Genomic DNA, 18,861 nt, shown 5'->3' with positions numbered 1-18,861 from the left:
TGCTACATTATCATCATCAATAGTAAAAATTAATAATAATAATTAATTAATTAATTATAGTAATAATAAATAAATAAATAAATAAATAAATAAAGGGGGAGCATACCTGTGGCCCTTGAGTCACAGCCTCCCCATGTCCTCCAGGGTCCTTGAGCTTCTCTTCTGACTCAGATATTGTTTCCGAGGGTGGGCGTAGCATGTGGACCACCTTGACCCACAATAGGAAGACGTCCTCTTGCAGGCCAGGCTGGGGACAGAGTTGCAAGTAGAAGGTGCGGCCGCTGGCCAGCTTGAATCGCAGCTGCCTCCTCTCCGCATTGTGGATTGAGATCTTGACAAAATGCAGAGGAAGAAGCCTGGGAAGGGACAGCGGGAGGAGAGAGGTGGGCACATGTGTCTCAGGACAGGACTGTGGGGTGGGGAAGTTCCTTCATCTCCTCCAACTTTGCCCTCCTAGGAAGTCATCCTCTCTGAGGAAGTGGCCATGTTCCCTTCCCTTGCCTGAGTAATGATGACAACTGCTATGACTACTACTTATAGACTGCTCTTCAACAAAATTCTCAAAGCAGTTTACATAGAAAAATATGGGCCAAATTGGGAGGGGCGGTATCAAAATTAAAAAAAAAAAATTTTAAATTAAAATAAAATAAAATAAAATAAAATAAAATATGGTCCCCTATCACCAAATGGCTCACAATCTAAAAAGAAGCATAAGGTAGTCACCAGCAACAGCCACTGGAGGGATAACAGGAAACTGAGGAATAGCCACTGAGGAATAGGGAAATCGTGCCACCCAATACCCCCACCCCACCCACTCCGAGTCATGCTTGTGCGGGACAGTTTTGTTGTGGAGCTCTTAGGAGGTGGGCAGTGCAATCGCGGTCAGAAGACGTGCTGGCATGGCATTTAAAGGGATTTAAATGGTGGACAGACCATTCCAAGAAGGCACAATGGCGCTTGGCAGGCCCCCTTCAAGATCGTGGCAAATTGCAGTTGCTCTGGTGACATGCTCACACGTTGCCCACAGTCTGGCTATGGAGCTTGCTGGGACATGGCCTTGGTGGCCAAGGGCAGGGAGGGGCCACCCTGCCCTGAAACTGGAGACTAGGGACGCGCACAGAACTGGGCACGGGAGACTCGAAGGCAGGGCAGTGCTGCTTCAAGGGCAGAGGAAGGTGCACTTACCCCTCCCACCGCTCTTCCCCTTCCGGTGCTCCATTTTTAGGAAGTCCATTGGGGTGGCAGTGTACCTCCCTGCTGCCCCCTTTACCAGAACTAACAGGAAGAAGTGCAGGCCCACCCATAAAGGGCTTCGGAACCGCTTTCGTGCACATCCCTCCTGGAGGCTGCCAAACAGCATATTCTGGAGCCCCTCAAGACTCCTTCTTGCCAACTTAGAACACAAATCTGATCTTCCAGCTAGCCCAGATACAAACCACCAGCCTGCAGCCCGCACTCCCCAAAGTGGTATGTTATAGCATCTTCACCTAGCAGATTAGACAAACATCTTCAGAGAAAGTTATTTTGCACATCCAAAGAGGTTGCTTGCCACAATATAAATCTGCCTCCGGTTTTCTCCTTCTGCCACATATAGCCACAAAATAAGCTGGTTTTGTCTCCTCTTACTTCCTAGCTCACCTCGGTTGCCTGCCCATTAATCAGCATACATTAGGACTATTCACATGTTACACACACCTGAACATGAGAATAGTGTATGTGTACAATGGCAGCTCAAGGCCTTTGTGCACCTGGGGCAGGGTACCAGGTGTGTGCACTACCTTGTGTGTGCATTCTCCTCCCCCGCTTTTCTTTAAAAAGCAGGGGACAGAAGGGCATCTTGCTATCTTACTGATGCTCCTGAGGCAATCACCTCAACCTGCCTCATGGAAGAGTTGCCCCTGTATGTGCCTACCTATTTTCATGTCCCCTATTGTTGCCCCCTATTTTCATGTAAATGACATGCATTTATTTGAAAAGTCAAAACCGAGACTGGATCCCTTGAACAATGTACAATGAGACTGGATCCCTATGGACCTAATGAGACTGGATACTGAGACTGGATCCCTATGGTCCCAATGAGACTGGATCCATATGGACCCAATGAGACTGGATTCCTTTGTACAGGTGAAACTCGGAAAATTAGAATATCGTGCAAAAGTCCATTAATTTCAGTAATGCAAATTAAAAGGTGAAACTGACATATGAGACAGACGCATTACATGCAAAGCGAGATAAGTCAAGCCTTAATTGTTATAATTGTGATGATCATGGCGTACAGCTCATGAAAACCCCAAATCCACAATCCCAGAAAATTAGAATATTACATGGAACCAAGAAGACAAGGATTGTAGAAAAGAACAATATCGGACCTCTGAAAAGTATAAGCATGCATATGTATTCAGTACTTGGTTTGGGCCCCTTTTGCAGCAATTACTGCCTCAATGCGGCGTGGCATGGATGCTATCAGCCTGTGGCACTGATGAGGTGTTATGGAAGACCAGGATGCTTCATTAGCGGCCTTCAGCTCTTCTGCATTGTTTGGTCTCATGTGTCTCATCCTTCTCTTGGCAATGCCCCATAGATTCTCTATGGGGTCAGGTCAGGCGAGTTTGCTGGCCAATCAAGCACAGTACACTGTATACTTTTCAGAGGTCCGATATTGTTCTATTTACAATCCTTGTCTTCTTGGTTCCATGTAATATTCTAATTTTCTGGGATTGTGGATTTGGGGTTTTCATGAGCTGTACTCCATGATCATCACAATTATAACAAATTAAGGCTTGACTTATCTTGCTTTGCATGTAATGCATCTGTCTCATATATCAGTTTCACCTTTTAATCTGCATTACTGAAATTAATGGACTTTTGCACGATATTCTAATTTTCTGAGTTTCACCTGTACAATGTAACAATGTCCCTATGTGACAATGTACAATGAGACTGGATCCCTATGGACCCAATGAGACTGGATCCTGAGACTAGATCCCTATGGACCCAATGAGACTGGATCCTTATGGACCCAATGAGACTGGATCCTTATGGACCCAATGAGACTGGATCCTGAGACTGGATCCCTATGTACAATGAATCCAATATGTGAATAGCTGTGCATATGTACAGATCATTCCTTCATTCATTCATTCGATTTCTATACTGCCCTTCCAAAAATGGCTCAGGGAGGTTTACACAGAGAAATAATAAATAAGATTGATCAACACTCAAATGTAGCTTTTATAGTTACATAAAAGTTACATGTAGTTCGTAGCTTTTATAGGTATTATATTTAACATGTGAATAAGGTGAGTGGACAACCCACTGGACAAATTGATTTTCGATATTGCTGGCAATGCCCGGAGGATGAGAAATCCAAGCAAGGCAGGAAGCAGAGCTTAGCCAGGTTAAGCTCTGGAAGCTGTTCTCACTGCCATGCTACTGGTTTTCTACCTGCCACACCTACCTGTCTGCCCCAAATACTTGCCCATCTTTGGACCTGAGTGCCACAAAGGGGCTTGAAGTCTATGTTGTAGGTTTGCCACCTTTTGGGGAAATAAATGGACAAGGCCTTCTGTCCAGGAATAGTTACATGACAGGCAAAAATTAAATAGTGAGGCTTTTCACAGCATCAGTTTTGGCCTGTCAAAGGCACTGCACCGCTGTCTATAAAGGGCAATCTTGGCTGACATCCAGACTAATGTTGTATGCATGTGTTGGGGAAAGGCAATTTTTGCCAGTGTCCCCTTTCCTCTGCAGCTACCTGTGCCTCCCAACAATATGTCCCTGAGGGTCCCGCAACTCTCAGGGATGTATTTTCAGGAGGCACAGTGGGCTGCAGAGGAAAGAGGGCACTGGCAAAAATAGTATCTCCTCCACTACACATACGCGACATTTTTCAACACATGAGATATTCGTCTGGATGTCAGCCTGTATCTGTTAGGAGGTCTGGGACAGTAGAACAGCATCTCAGGATTTTCAGTATGGAGAGGCAGGGACTGACCCACCTGGTGAGCTCAAAACTTTTTGGTGCTGTATGATGGCGGAGCAAGGGTTTCAACTTTGGTGAGGTCTCTTCAGGGGCGAAAATGGGGCGAGCCAAAAGCAACACGTTAGGGATCTGCAGGGCAGAGCTTGTGCAGGCGACACCGACAGTCACCGTCTGGACTTGGTTATGTACATCAATCACCTCTCCTCGCTTGCTGACCTGCAGAGAACAGGAAAAGGTAAAGTAAGTAAAGTGTGCCATCGAGTCAGTGTCAACTCCTGGCAACCACGGAGCTATGGTGTTGTCTTTTGTAGAATACAGGAGGGGTTTCCCATTGCCTCCTCCCGTGCAGTATGAGATGATGCCTTCCAGGATCTTCCTATATTGCTGCTGCCCGATATAGTACCAGTGGAGATTCAAACCAGCAACCTTTTGCTTGTTAGTCAAGCATTCCCCCGCTGTGCTATTAGGTGGCTGGAAAAATGTGAACCTGTACCAAAATAAAACCTGAAAGCAGAGGGGAGGGGCTGCTTCCCTCAATGCCATGAGTGTGATTCGAAGTGACTTCATTCAACATTAACCCCGCAGCATGAAGCCATGTGTGAATAACTCCCTGGTGGATTGTTCCCTGTTTTAATTTGGGTGTGTGTGAAAATGTCAGGCAATACATGACCTGGGTTAATGGCAAGCTGCAGTCCAATTAAAGAATGCTTAGTTGAGTCATTACCTGCCTTCTGTTGATTAATTGATTACACACACACACACACACACACACACACACACACACACACACACACACTTGCATATAAGGAGGTGAGGGAAACTAGATATAGAAACTAGATTTTCAGCAGCAACTGAATTACTGATGTCAGAAAATCTCCTTCTGATCTTAGTTCTTTGCTCATCAACTTGGTGCAACTTGGGAGATTTCTTCCCAGGGCAAACAGCAGTCACAGGGTGCTGGAATGAGAATGGGACCCTGGTGGAGGCAAAGAATTAAAGCTCTCCTCTTCCCTGCTATGGTTCCAGTGTGGATCAGGTTGCTGCTGTTTACTTTTTTTTTTTAAGCATGCAATCAGCATATTGTCTAGTTTGGCTGTTCTGAAGATGGAGTATGGAGTGGAGGGCCAACTCCTGACTTTCAAAAATGGCCTGCTGGCAACTTTAGCTTGTTGCCACAGGCACTGCTTGCTTCTAGGAAGGCAACTGGAGGAAGAAGTAGAACCCTTGTGGGGGAGGCGGCCAGATCTGGCCCAGATCCTTCCAGTTCTTGATTCCTACTTTAGCTAATTGTTTGTTTGGCTCGAATTGGTTCATTTTGGTCTTCCATTACAGGTTATTTAACCAATGTGGGCTTATGGCTGGAGCTTGAGGAAGCCCTCATTTAATGTGTTGCTTCAAAGGAGCTTATCTGGACAATAGGAACTTCCAGAGGTGGCTTTAGCAGGGTCCAGTTCCTGCAATGAGCACTGGGTCAGTGGCAGCTCAAGACCTCCATGCCCCTGGAGCAGGGCATCACATACTGCCCTGGTGCATGCATCCTCCTCTGCCTTCCTGGTACCCCTATAATCTGTTGCCTGAGAAGATTGCCTCACCTTGCCTCATGGAAGGACCGCCCCGACTTGGGCATTATTGTAATCGCTGTTTGTTTGATATGCCCCAGCAAATCATATTGGTTTGAAGAAACTGAAAAAACTAACCAAGCAGGCAGCACAGTGATAACCCTACCTCAGATTCCTAAAAAAGCAACAGTTGCAGCCCAATAGTTGTTGCTTCACCTCTGCAGCTCTGTGCTGAAACACCTATACAGGTCTTTCAGCACAGAGATGCCAGGATAAAACAATGCCCCCCTCCGCCATTGGTCCATAGAAATTTGTCAACAATTGCAGGTTTCTTTAGAGAAATGTCCACAGAAATTTATGGCCCATGACCGGTTTTAGCTTCACATTGGAAATGAGAGTCTTTCTCTCTCTCTCTCTCTCTCTGTCTGCCCCTCCCACTAGCAGTTGGCAACGACATTCCAAGGCCAGAGATACATTTGTAGTAATTAAGAATCACCTTTGTTAAGCCCTGATCATTCAGCAGGTGCCCGGTTAGGCAAAACCATGGTGACTGGTCCATGCACAATAAATAAAGCATGACCACCAGCCTGTTAATAGTTTGTTGTTCTCCAGTGACAACGGGCTTTTCATTCTCACCCTATTTGGACCTCAGACTTTTATAATTATAAATTGCCACCTCTTAACAATCGGTATGGATTGTCCATATTCTGAAAGCACTCTCCAGAAGCTTCGGAACACACTTCAGTCAATCCTGCCTTCCGTTTCAAAAACAGGTGGTGGCGGGAGGGAACTTCTGTAGGCAGCCATGAACAAGAGCCAGTGAACAAGAGCCAGTGTGCTTTTAAAACCATTAAGAAAGGTAAGCGGATGTGTAGAAAGGTAATGCATAGTGTTCCTGCTTTATTTGTCATCCCCACTCTAAAGCCTGAAAGTGTTGCCTAGGATAATAAGGCCTCATAATGACCACAAGTTACCTGTTGTCCACCTCCATACCTCATACCAAACATAGTTTAAATGATGTGCATAATCTACCCTCCAACATTTTACACACAAAAATTGGGACACGCATGTTCCCATTTTGCATTACCCCTGTGATCGAACCCTTATGATTACTGTCTGAACTAAGACTACATGCACGAACATTGTAAGATATTCCCCTCAGAGGATGGGGCCACTCTGGGAAGAGCACTTGCATGCTTGCATGAAGAAGCTTCCAAGTTCCCTTCCTGACAACTCCAAGATAGGGCTGAGAAAGACTCCTGCCTGCAACCTTGGAGAAGCCGCTGCCAGTCTTTGAAGCCAATACTGAGCTAGATGGACCAAGGGTCTGACTCGATATGGACCAAGGGTCTGTCTTGGTATAAAGTAGCTTCCTATGTTCTACTATACTCCTACTAACTGAGCAAAGAGACAACTTAGCAGGAGAATAGCAACTGGCCCTATTCAACCCCAGCAGAGTGTTCCTACACTGGCTGTTGCTGGTGTCTACTTTGATGTTTAGACTGTTAGCCATTTGAGGGCAAGGTACCAATTATGATGATGATTTAAACTACTTTGAGAACTGTTGTTGTTGAAAAGCAGTATTTTAATAGTAATATTCAGTTTTACTCTCCAGTAGCCTGCCCTGCTCTAGGTTCAGAAGACGAGGCACTAGTAAACTAACTGCCTCCATCTCCTTTTTTTGCTTTTTTAAGCCACCTAAAGGCGCAGCAGGGAAATGACTTGACTAGCAAGCCAGAGGTTGCCGGTTCGAATCCCCGCTGGTATGTTTCCCAGACTATGGGAAACACCTATATCGGGCAGCAGCAATATAGGAAGATGCTGAAAGGCATCATCTCATACTGCGTGGAAGAAGGCAATGATAAACCCCTTCTGTATTCTACCAAAGACAACCACAGGGCTCTGTGGGACCCAGGAATCGACACCGACTCGACAACACACTTTACCTTTTAAGACTTGAACATGTTTCATAGAGTGGGCGAGACTGGATGCTACTTCTCCCTTTGATGCCAAATTGGCCCATCACATGGAAGAAAGTGCAACTGTGCCTGACCTCCCTGCCCACCTGACAAGCCCCCACACCCACCTCTGACATCTCCAGCCATCCACCAAGGAATGTAATGGAGCCACCCCTGCCAAATCCAATGAGCACAGGCCAAATTAACATAGTCAGTGGCACGAAGCTAAATCCCTCCTGCAGCAAACACACCATTTCTACTCTCCAGCTGTTTTCTAGGGAGATGTCCTTTTGGGGCCCGAAGAAGAACAAAAACCATTTGGCAACCAGGAGAACCATCCCGTCTGTGAAAAGTTACCTGTACGAAGTCACTTTCCAACATAGGGGCCAGCTTGAGTAAGTCATATTCCCCTAGGCGGAGTTGGCTCTGCAGGGGTCCTATCTCCCTGTCAAAAAGTCCTTTGCCGTAGTCGCCTCCTCCTGAGAAACTGGACAGCTTGGGGTTTAACATCTTCCCTCGTCCTAAGCCAACATGGCGTGCCATTAAAGAAGACATGTGGGAGGCAGGACCTTAGGGAGCAGAGATCCTGCATTAGTCCTGCATAGAGAGAGGGTGGGAGAGATCTGAATTCAAGTTCCACCTTTGTCAGAGGATAATGGGGTTGTGGCGCCACGGCAGAACACCTGCTTTGCCTGCAGAAGGTCCCAGGTTCAATCCCTGGCTTCTCTAGGTAGGGCTGGGAAAAATCTCTGCCTGAAACCCTGGAGACCCAGAAGGGCCAATGGTCAGACTCAGTATGAGGCAACTACCTATATACCTAGAGATTGTTGGAAGCCATGGAGCAATCTACAGGTTGCCCTGAGTGAGGTGGTAGAATTCAGCACTACAAGGGAGGTGCTCTATCTTTGCCTGCATAACTTCCTTTATATTGCAAACTAGCAAATCAAGGTTGAAGGCTCAGCTAAGTATGGCTGTGTTTCATCCGGGAGAGTATTCACAAACATGACCTCTTCCCTTCCCTGCAGCCAAAAGTCGACCACCTCATTCTGCATCACGTGAATATTGGCTCTTGTAGGTAAGTCCTTCTCTCCCAGCTGTATGAAATGGACTAGACAGTGTATACTGCCTTGATCTCCTTGGAGGAAGAGCTGGGTAAATATGGAAATGTGGTTCTTCCTGGTTCTTGGTGTTTGGCTCATAAGACAGATGGGGATCTTCCCATTTATACAAGCCAGTTCACTCATTGACTACAATGTCCAGTGATGATGTGAATGAGCCATCACAGTTCAAATAGTTTATGGCCATCCTGCATCATTCCAAATTTATTTATTTATTCATTCATTTATTCATTCAGTCATTCTATTTATATACCGCTTTGCATTAAAATTGATCTCAAAGCAGTTTACAATATAATTAAAACAATACATAATACAAACATACAGATATTTAAAATTTTAAAAATCCATTAAAAATAATAATACATAAAACACAAAGCAGCAGCAGTTAAAATGTATTGTTAATTTTTATTTGGTCATTGACCGTAAATAATAATAAATGAGTTCAGTTCAGTATTGTTAATTTATTGTTAGGTTTGTATACCACCTTTCATTAAAACAGTCTCAAGGCGATTAAAACAATACTTTCATTCGAAAGCCTGGGTGAAGAGCCACGTCTTTACTTTTTTCCTAAAAACTTTCAAGGAGACTGAGGAGCAGATGTCAGCCGGGAGAGCATTCCAAAGCCTGGGGGCAATGACTGAGAAGGCCCTGTCCTGCATGCTCAACATCTGAGCCTCTCTCACCATCAGCATGCAGAGCATTGATGTATACACACACAGATGTATACGCACAGTGATGTAAATATCACACAGTGTGATTTGGCTCCTAGGATTTTTGGACAAGAGTTGCAGTTGAGGGGAACAATGAACCTTATTCTAATAACCCTCAGGGTACAGGCAGGTTTTAGAATAGTGAACAGGTTGGTCTAGTTCACACAGTCATTTGAATCTAGGTTTAATGTGGGTTACCAACATTAGTGTGATAGTGTCAAGGCAGTTTATGACCCAAGATAAATCTGATGTTCATGCCTTGGTGTGGGTTCACATAATCACGCTAATGTTGGTAACCCACATTAAATCTAGATTTAAATGACTGTGTGAAGCAGGCCATTCTGTGTTTGAAAGTATCTATTTTTTCATTTTGTAGGAGTCCAGTGGTAATCCCTTTTTCCTGGTTGGGAGGGAAAGCTTAACAGTTGCCAGTTATTAGGAGACAGTTATCATCTACAAGATCTCCCAGCCTCTGTTATCAGTGGGCTGCCTTTCAAATTATCATTTGAAGTAACCCTGGCTATCAACCCCCACTGCTTCCCCTCATCCCTGCCAAAAAAACACCCCAACCCTGAATCTGCGACTCACCAACAGTCTTTTTTGTAGTTTGTAATGTATGATCTTCAATGTTTGCTGTCCACAGCTGTTAGCTCTAGACCTCATCCTCCTGTGGGTCAACAGAGGAGGGTAATTTTGTGATGTCACCATTGTCTCTATGACCTTTTTAGCCTCAGCATTGTTGGGTGGGTGAGGATAAGGGGCATATCTCAGTTATTCCCACTAATCCAATCTCCAGTCTTGGGAGACCTGGCTTAGCTTCGTGACCTTGGCAGACCCTCCCCACCACAAAAAGCGAGTCAAAAAGAAACTGAGTTACCCGAGGCCAAATGTCGGGGTTTGTTTTCATCTGTGAAATCCAGCCTTCTGCATCCTTTCCCACCAACCTGTCACAGCCTCTTGTGTCCCTAGGCCCCATATGAAGGCTTCTGGTTTCTTGGGTCCCTGGTCACCTTAGTTTCCTTGCCCAGCACTCTTATTATTCATGGTGAAGTGGTCCCATCCCAGGGCATAACCATCCAGATGTCACATTTGAGCTTACACCAATTCTGAGCGGTACATATACATTGGGAAGAGAGCTGATCTTGCGGTAGCAAGCATGACATGTCCCCTTTGCTAAGCAGGATCCACCCTGGTTGCATATGAATGGGAGACTACCTGTGAGAACACTGTAAGAACACTTAGGGGCTGGAAACACTCTGGGAAGAGCACCTGTATGCCTGCATGCAAAAAGTTCCATGTTCCCTCCCTGACATCTCCAAGATAGGGATGAGCAAGACTCCTGCCTGCAACCTTGGAGAAGCTGTTGCCAGCCTGGGTAGACAATACTAAGCTAAATGGATCATGGTCTGACTCGATAGAAGGCAGCTTCCTATCTTCCATTAAAATGGATGCCCTTTCTTGGTAAAAACAGAGGCAGAAGCTGGATCACACACGGGGATGACCCAGTCCTGTTGGGGACTGTAGCAGTTTCCTGCACTGTGTAGGGTGCTTGGACTAGAAGAATTCCAGAGTCCTCTCCAACTCAAACATCCTATGAGCCAAGACATTTGGGTGAGGCAGAAAATACAATGGTGTCCTGACCATAATGGTGAAATTTGAGTAATCTTACTTATTGGCAATTTTCTGCCCTCAACAGAGTACAAAAATCTGCCACCTCACCTTGCCTAATGGTTGGGTGGTGACCCTGCCATGTAGCCTCTCCGTCCATAAACGCAGTTGCAGCCCTAGATGTGACCAGCAGTGTGTTTTCCTAATTGCAGCTTTCATTATTTTGCCAAAGAACATGACAGTTTTGAGAACATAAGAATTTACTGGATGGACCAGATGGTGGCCCTGCAAATGCGCTTGGCAGGTCAGTCTGGAGACAGGCAATAGTTCTTAAGAGAGAGCAAGTGGTCTGAAAGAGATTTTGCTTCTTTTTGCTGTCCCAGGCAGGCAGCAAACACAGGAGGCTTATTGGGCCCTCTTGTGGACTGCCATAGATGGTTGGTGGGTTGCATTTGGCTTGGTGAACTGTATTGTGCTGGCCTAGTTCAATGCAGTCTACAAAGAAGCTGGGGTTTTGATCAAGTTCTGCAAAGCTTATTTTAGCTCACTTTGAGAAGACCTCAACTGTCTTGGAAAGTGTTTCCCTTGATTCGGGAAACTTTGTTTTCCCTAGAAGCGCTTAGCTTGTTTTCACTTTTCCACCCCCATTATCCCTATCTGAGGCAGCTATCAACCATACAATGCAATAATTCAGATCAATACACACAATAAAACACTTGACTATCATGAACATAATAGATATGCCCTCAAATACTTACTAAAGTAACATTACAGCTTCTCCACGAGATAACTCAGTTCTGTCAAGGCCTGTCATGCCCACTGGAAAATGCAAATAAATGCCTGTTGACGAGAACAGGGTGCTTTGCACCATTTCCTACAATTCAATAAGCTCGGATATTTGCCAGGACTCCACGACCACCTGTAGCACCACCACTCTCACTTTGCATGAAGCCTCCAAGTTGCTGAGAGACAGCACAAGAGAACTCTTGATTTGCACACCCTGCATCTTGCCGGCTAACAAGGGGCCCCATGGGATTGCCTTGCTCAAGGAGGACCCAAAATGCTGGCATCAGCACTGGAATGGCCCTCAGGCCCAAGCTCTGATGACGAGCTTCTCTGGGAAGGGCATTGCCCCATAATATAGGGATGAGTGCATTGTTCACAAAAGCTCAACAAATTGATAAGAGCAAAGCGGAAACATAAAATTTCAGCATATGATGGACAGCAGATTAGCCATAGGAACATAGGAAGCTGCCATATACTGACTCAGACCATTGGTCTATCTAGCTCAGTATTCTCTTCAGTTGCAGGCAGGAATCTTTCCCAGACGTATCTTGGAGAAACCCGGGAGGGAACTTGAAACCTTCTGCTCTTTCCCAGAGCGGCTCCATCCCCTGAGGGGAATATCTTACAGTGCTCGCACATCAAGTCTCCCATTCATATGCAACCAGGGCGGACCCTGCTTAGCTAGGGGGACAAGTCATGCTCTCTACCACAAGACTAGCTCTCCTCTCCCTTAAAATCAGTGGTTTGCCATACTATTAGGAGGTGGGGAGTTCTGTCTGAAAGTCATCTTCCTGGCCATGCAGGCTATTCTAAGTTTTCCATCCCCAACACATCCTTCTCAATTTGCACACACACACACACACACACACACACACACACACACACACACACACACACACCTACCTTCTTGTTGAGCAGAGCATCTCATTCTCAATAGCTAATAATGAAAAAAGATGTGTTGATGGGGAAATTTGAAAGGGAGAGAGTGGCAGGCAGTGATCCTGGGTAGAGATGTAATTGATCTGGAATTGAAAGGGATAAGCACAGTGCCGGTCAGGTTGCGGGAGGGAGCCAGAAGAGGCGGACATGGCTGGGCTGATAAATCCAGGCCCTCGGAGGGCAGCAGTGCTGCACCGTAATAGCTGCTAGCTGAGCCAGGGGCAAATGTATGAAAAGCTGTGTGGTCTTGCAAGGAGGCTGCCCATCTTTTCTTCTTAGAGAAATAGCTCTGTACTTTTAACAGCTGCATGACAGGCAGGAATTCAACAGGTGATTCCCCCTTAGAATCCAGAGGAAAGAGTGTAGCACACAAGGACTAGGCAGTGGAATAGAATCAGGAATATTAATGGCTTAATGAAATAGATATTATTTACAGAGAGACAAGTGCAGACTCCTTTCAATGCTCTTGCTGCTGGCTGTTTGTTAGCCCTGCCTCTACACCAGGACTGGAATACAAGTAACTAAAGCCCCATTCAAAAGCTGGCCTGGATTGAGGAATGGATGAACCAAAAACACCACATCCCCCATCACTGCCACTGCCACTCCATATTGAACTTTAGCCTGTAACATAGGTCTTAAAATCACTGATCTTCTGATGGTATTAGTGAGAGACAATTTTTATGGGTTTAGCTGAGAACCAAGAATACCCTTGCATGGGCATCGGTGGGGGGCAAGCGGAGGCATTTGCCTCCCCCCAGCTCCACAGATTGAGCCTGCACCTATCCCAGCAGCATCCTTTTCCCCAACTCCCCAAGGGCAAGAAAAGGGGGCAGGCAGTGGTGGTGGTGCTGACATCTTGGTGCGCTTGGTGTGCCAGTCAGTGGGGGAGGAAAGAAGAGCGACAGAGGATGTGATGCTCGTGAGTCGCCTTGCCTCAGTCCTGGGAAAGAGTGGATGTCCCGGCATGTTTTTGTTTGTTTTATGGCTGTTTGGATTCTGGTGTGTTACTCTAACAGGAAATGAAAAAGGAATTTTCATAGCCGTAAGTGGCAGCCTTCGTTTTGTGTGGGTTATCTCCCATCTCCTTCAGTAGCTTTTTTGGAAAGAAAGACACCTATACTGAACTATCTGTTGGCGATACGCAAACCGATTTAAACACGACCAGCTGGCGACATGGCAACTCAATAAGTGGAAATTTCCAGCCTGGAGCACACCAGAAAAACTTGGTGGTTAACAGAATGCCGCGTGGTCCGTTTGCCCAAGTAATAAATACTTGAGGGTGGAGAAGACAGAAAGGAAGGCTTTGATTGATCATAAAGAGGTGGAGGCATTTCAAAACAGCAGTTGAGACAGGCAAGCCTGGTGCAGCTCCATCCCTAATGTGAATCCACCCACACCCAGGGATGACTTTAGAGCTCATCTCCTTGACACTGTGTCAGGGAAAGCAATAGGCCAGAGAGACAGCTGTGGGCTCCGGAAAATGCCAGCTGACAGCACACGATTGACAGTTGCAAAACCACTGCAAGGTGCTCGGGGAGGGAAATCCACAATATCATTGCAAGCTTATGTATTTGCTTTATCTTTCAAGTGTACCCATAAAATCTACACTGTGGAAATATCTCTTTTTATTTTGTACTGTTGCTATGAATGCAGGTTGCTTATACATGCTATAAATATATGAAATACTGGGTATCTCCTGCTCATTTGCATCCATGTGGATGTCACTGCGCTGCATGTCTAGCAACAGCTTTGCACAAGATGAATTTCCAGCACGAATTCCCCTCGCTGTAGAAAACTGTGTGCATCTCCCATGTGGTTTATCACACGTGAAAAGTGCACAAGTGTCCACTTCTGTGCATAAGTGGTTTATGATGATACCACATGCATATTTCAGGAAACAGAAGTTCATCAAACATAATACCAGTACATTGTATCAAGGCTTCATGTTATTCTGTAAGTGAAAGTGACTTCATGAAAGAACATGTGCAATGCAGTTTCTTTTTAGAAACTGAAACTTTGAGCTAGGCTAGCTATTTTATTTGTTTATTTATATCTATGTAAACTGCTTTGATAATTTTTTGTTGAAAAGTGGTATATAAATATTCATCATATCTGTATTCGTACACAAACAGCAGATCATGCAGGGAAACTCATTCTGAATTATACCAATTATACCATGCAGGGGGTGTAGTGTGATGGAATCGCTTCCATATTACAAGCTTCTGGCACAAAGAAAGTATGATGTCAAGGAGAAGGGTACTATCTACACACGTTTTTCTATGTATGGAGATTTACTTGTAGGGGAGCATTCAAACATGCAACTCACCACATTATGTACAGTCTGAAGTGATATGGTTCAGGAACAGTTTAATGTGGTCTTCCTTTATTCTATCTATCTATCTATCTATCTATCTATCTATCACATTTATATCCCGCTCTTCCTCCAAGGAGCCCAGAGTGGTATACATGGTTGTGTTTATCCTCACAACAACCCTGTGAGGTAGGTGTAGTGGATATAAGCCCAGCCTCTGTCTCAGAGCAAGCCCATGTGGGTAGAAGAAAAATGCTGAATCATTCCTTCTATGTTTGCTCAACGAAGGCTGTTCCTTTTAAAAACTTAAACTGCTTCCTCAGTAGCTGATTTGCTGCCACCACACCCTAATTATTACAGGGTTTGTCCCCGCCATTGGATTTGGGTGAATGTCCAGGGAGACTCTTCTTCCCTTTTCCAAGGGAAAAGTCCAAAAACCCTTCCATGTGCAGCCTACACATGATGAGCAAACTTGGTGGAGTGAGTTGCTGAGCAATCAAACTTGAGATGTGTTTGCACCAGAGTAAAACCCCGTCTCCTGAGTTAACAATCCACTCAGAGGCAGGTAAAATACAAAGAACGAAAAGATAAAAAAATTATTCAAAATACTAGAGACTGCTTCCATCTGAGACTCTCTCAGCATTTAGTTACAGGTAACAGAAACACTCAGTACTTGCAAGAATACTTCAAAAAGCACCCTCAGGTGATATTGGGGTAGTGAGGCACACTTTAAAAATGGTGGTTACCCAGTTGCATAAAACATAAAAGAAAGAAAGTACCAAAAAAAAGCACCTTTGGGAGTCTACAGAAACTTTTGCAATGCCCTAGTTGGAAAGAAAGGGCAGAGGCTCAGTTTCTCTTAGTTTGTTACATTACAAATAAAAACACAATAAACCATTTGTAAGGATTTGAATAGCACAAAAAGAAAGAAATCTAACACAAGCTAACTAACAAACTGTTCCCTCGCAAAACCCTTCAGAAGCCCTAAAGCCCTGGCTTTCTTCCCCCTTGAAACTCACCCCAAACTCCAGGAGAGATTTCAAGCTTCCTGCAGTCCTGTCTCTCAAGGATCTGCAGATGTCCTTCCACGAGAGAATTCTTCAGGCAAGCTTTTGACCACGAGGCAGCAAAAGCTCCATTGCTCCTCACTAAGCCTACCGCCCATCCTCTCTCATCCCCCTCCTAGCTCCTTCTGAGAACAAAAACACGCTTCTCTTCCTGCTGCATGGCCTTCTAGGTCCTGCCCACCGTGTGCTGAGTAGCTGTTCCCTATCCTGTCAGTCAGGACAGGGTTCACTTTCAATTCACTCTTTAGGGTAAGGGAGGGCCGAATGCTACAGTAGGTTAGGCTGAGATATGCGTGACTGGCTCAGAGTCATCCAGTGACTTTCATGGCTGAGTGGGGATTTGAACTCGGGTCTCCCCAGTTCTAGTCCAACACTCTAACCGCTATGCTACAACACCTCTAACACTCTACCCACTACACCACATTGGCTCTTTAACCACTACACCACATTGGCTCTTAAGAACAGAAGAAAAACCCTGCTGGATCAGACCAAAGGCCCATCTAGACCAGCATCCTGCTTTACACAGTGGTCAACCAGGTATATCAGGGAAGCCCACAAGAGGGGGAAAGAGGGCAACGCCCCTTCCGGTTGGTGCTCCCTATCTCTAGCACCTGGTGTTCAGGGGTGTGGTCCCTCTGATCCTGATGGAAATATACAACTATCCAGGCTAGTAGCCATTGATAGTCTATCCTTCATGAATTTGGCCTATAAGGGAATGTTAAATTCTGCAAAATGGTATGTTTGAGTAATAAGAAGTCTTGTTCCTCCTTGTAAAAAGCTCCCTGCACACTGGAAAGTGTCAATAAATTCCAGTTTTGATGTTCAGCTGGCCTTTGCTGTGGGAAGAGCCTGTTGGACAGAGGGGGCAGCCACCAGCAGAACACTGTCCTCATATCATCACTAACATTTCCGCTAGGCAGTGCATGCTGTACAGTTGTTGAAGTCTTGGCTGATATCTTCTTGGGCTGCAACAAATCAGAGTTCACTTCAGCTTCTGTCTGGATGATTTAGTGCAGGAGAGTCACTCTGTGTTTGTAGGAACAATAATCGGAATATTTATAGGACAGGCTCAGCCAAAATGCTTTGGCTTTATGTTTTCTACTTGGCAGGGCTGGACGGCTCTGGCCCTCTCTGGCCCTTCCCACGGTTCCATTTTCGGCTGCCACAGCTGTTTAAATTTATAACACCTGAGCAAGCACAGGCAGCAAAGCGAAGACGAACAGCCTCCTGTCTGCCTATCTCGGCAAAGGGCTCCATGACGGACGGCTGTGGCTGTCGTGCTCGACTCTGAGCCTTTCCTCGACAACATCAGCGGGTGGTGCTCTTGAAATCTGCTGTCGAGCTGATGGGGATTAAAGGCACCCAGTCCATCCTTCCTACTTCTGAGCATGTGCAGAGTGTTCTTCCTTCATGGATGAGTAATCACAGTCGGGAAGCAGCTCACACATGTCTCGAATTAAAGGAAGGCTCATTGTACTGGCCCAGTCAGAGAAGGCCCATCTTCTTGGTCTCTTGCTGGAACTGGAGGATGGTTCTTGCTGTTAAGTGTGCATGTGTGTTTGATCATAGCACACACCCTCGTAGGTCACATGGAAGGGGCAGCCGCATTGGTAGTGTATTGCATGAGTCATGCAGTCCCTGCCTGCTGTCTTACCTCACCACACACTTACCTCACATTGCCACCTTAAGTGGGCAGGATGAGGACAGTGGTGGACGCCAAATTGCATGGCACACACAGACCTTTTCCAGACAAGCAAAGAGGCATTCCCTTCTCCTAGAAGCCAGCTGTTTTGTAAACAAAAGGTGGCAACCCTCAGTTGTGGACTCCTTAGGGCCACTCTAGAAGAACTGCTGGGAGATCTGCAATTGGATCTTCCATGATGCTTTTGCTTAAAAAAAAGAAAAAAGGTTTGAAGCTCCCAAATCAGGTCAGGGCTGCAGTGCTGAGGAAGGTGGCTGTAGCTCCATGGAAGAGCATCTCAGAAAGTCCCAGCTTCAATCCCTGGCATCTCCAGGATGAGCAGGGGGGTGGGGGCATAGCTTAGTGCAAGAGCATCTGCTTTGCATGCAGAAGGTCCCAGGTTGAACTCCTGCTGTCTCCAGATAGGGCTGGGAAAGGCTTCTGCTTGAAACTTTAGAGAGCCAACTTGGTTGCCAGTCAGAATATTTATTTATTTGTAACTAGTATTTTTCAGCCCGTTAAATTAACGGGCGCTAGTAGCCTTTCTTTCTTTCCTTCCTTCCTTCCCCCTCTTCTCCCTCCCTTCTTTCTTTTTTCTTTCTCTTTCCCTCTTTCCTTCCTTCCTTCCTTCCTTCTCTCTCTCTCTTTCTCCCTCTCTCTCCATTCTTTCCTTCCTTCTCCCTCCCTCTCGCCCTCCCTCCCTTCTTTCTTTTTTCTTTCTCTCTCCCCCTCTTTCCTTCCTTCCTTCTCTCTCCTTCTCTCTCCTTTCCTTCCTTCCTTCCCCCTCTTCTCCCTCCTTTCTTTTTTCTTTCTCTTTCCCTCTTTCCCTCTTTCCTTCCTTCTCTCTCTTTCAAATTAACAGGCGCTAGTTGAGTTTTCAACCCCCCTTCCTGGGATTTGCCAGAGAGGAGCCTTCTTCGCTGGCCACCCGACCTTCGAGCAAGACCTCTTCGGCCCACCGGGGCCTTGGCTGGCTGGCTGTTGGTAGGCAGGTAGGTGAGCCAGGCCGGTCTCCGCTCCGCTGCCTCTCGCCCTGCGCCTGCCTTCCGCTCCCCCGTCCCTGCCCGTCGCTGCCACTGCATTCCAACCCACGGCCACTGAGGGGGGCGGGTCCGGCTGTTGTTGTGGCGGCAGCAGCTGGG

General features: G+C 46.0%; 1 protein-coding gene across 5 annotated transcripts in view; it reads right to left on the bottom strand.

Annotated features, from left to right (window-relative positions):
- The window catches only part of LOC128330036 (Golgi-associated RAB2 interactor protein 4-like), a 120,383-nt gene that overhangs the window by 11,591 nt on the left and 89,931 nt on the right, over positions 1-18,861 (bottom strand). For 2 of the 5 annotated variants that reach the window (XM_053262189.1, XM_053262190.1), the window contains 3 exons: positions 7,857-8,096; positions 3,999-4,198; positions 107-356 (listed from right to left, as the gene is read on the bottom strand). In XM_053262189.1, coding sequence (XP_053118164.1) covers positions 107-356; positions 3,999-4,198; positions 7,857-8,054 — 648 coding nt within the window. In that variant the 5' untranslated portion in view covers positions 8,055-8,096. Of the gene's footprint in view, positions 1-106; positions 357-3,998; positions 4,199-7,856; positions 8,097-9,915; positions 10,234-18,861 lie in introns of those variants that run through there. The other 3 variants (XM_053262187.1, XM_053262186.1, XM_053262188.1) reach the window with 3 other exon arrangements.

The sequence above is a fragment of the Hemicordylus capensis genome, chromosome 6, assembly GCF_027244095.1.
Source record: "Hemicordylus capensis ecotype Gifberg chromosome 6, rHemCap1.1.pri, whole genome shotgun sequence".
Lineage (NCBI taxonomy): Eukaryota > Metazoa > Chordata > Lepidosauria > Squamata > Cordylidae > Hemicordylus > Hemicordylus capensis.
Note: the sequence above shows the minus strand (reverse complement) of the source record. Positions and strands in the feature narration are given on the sequence as shown.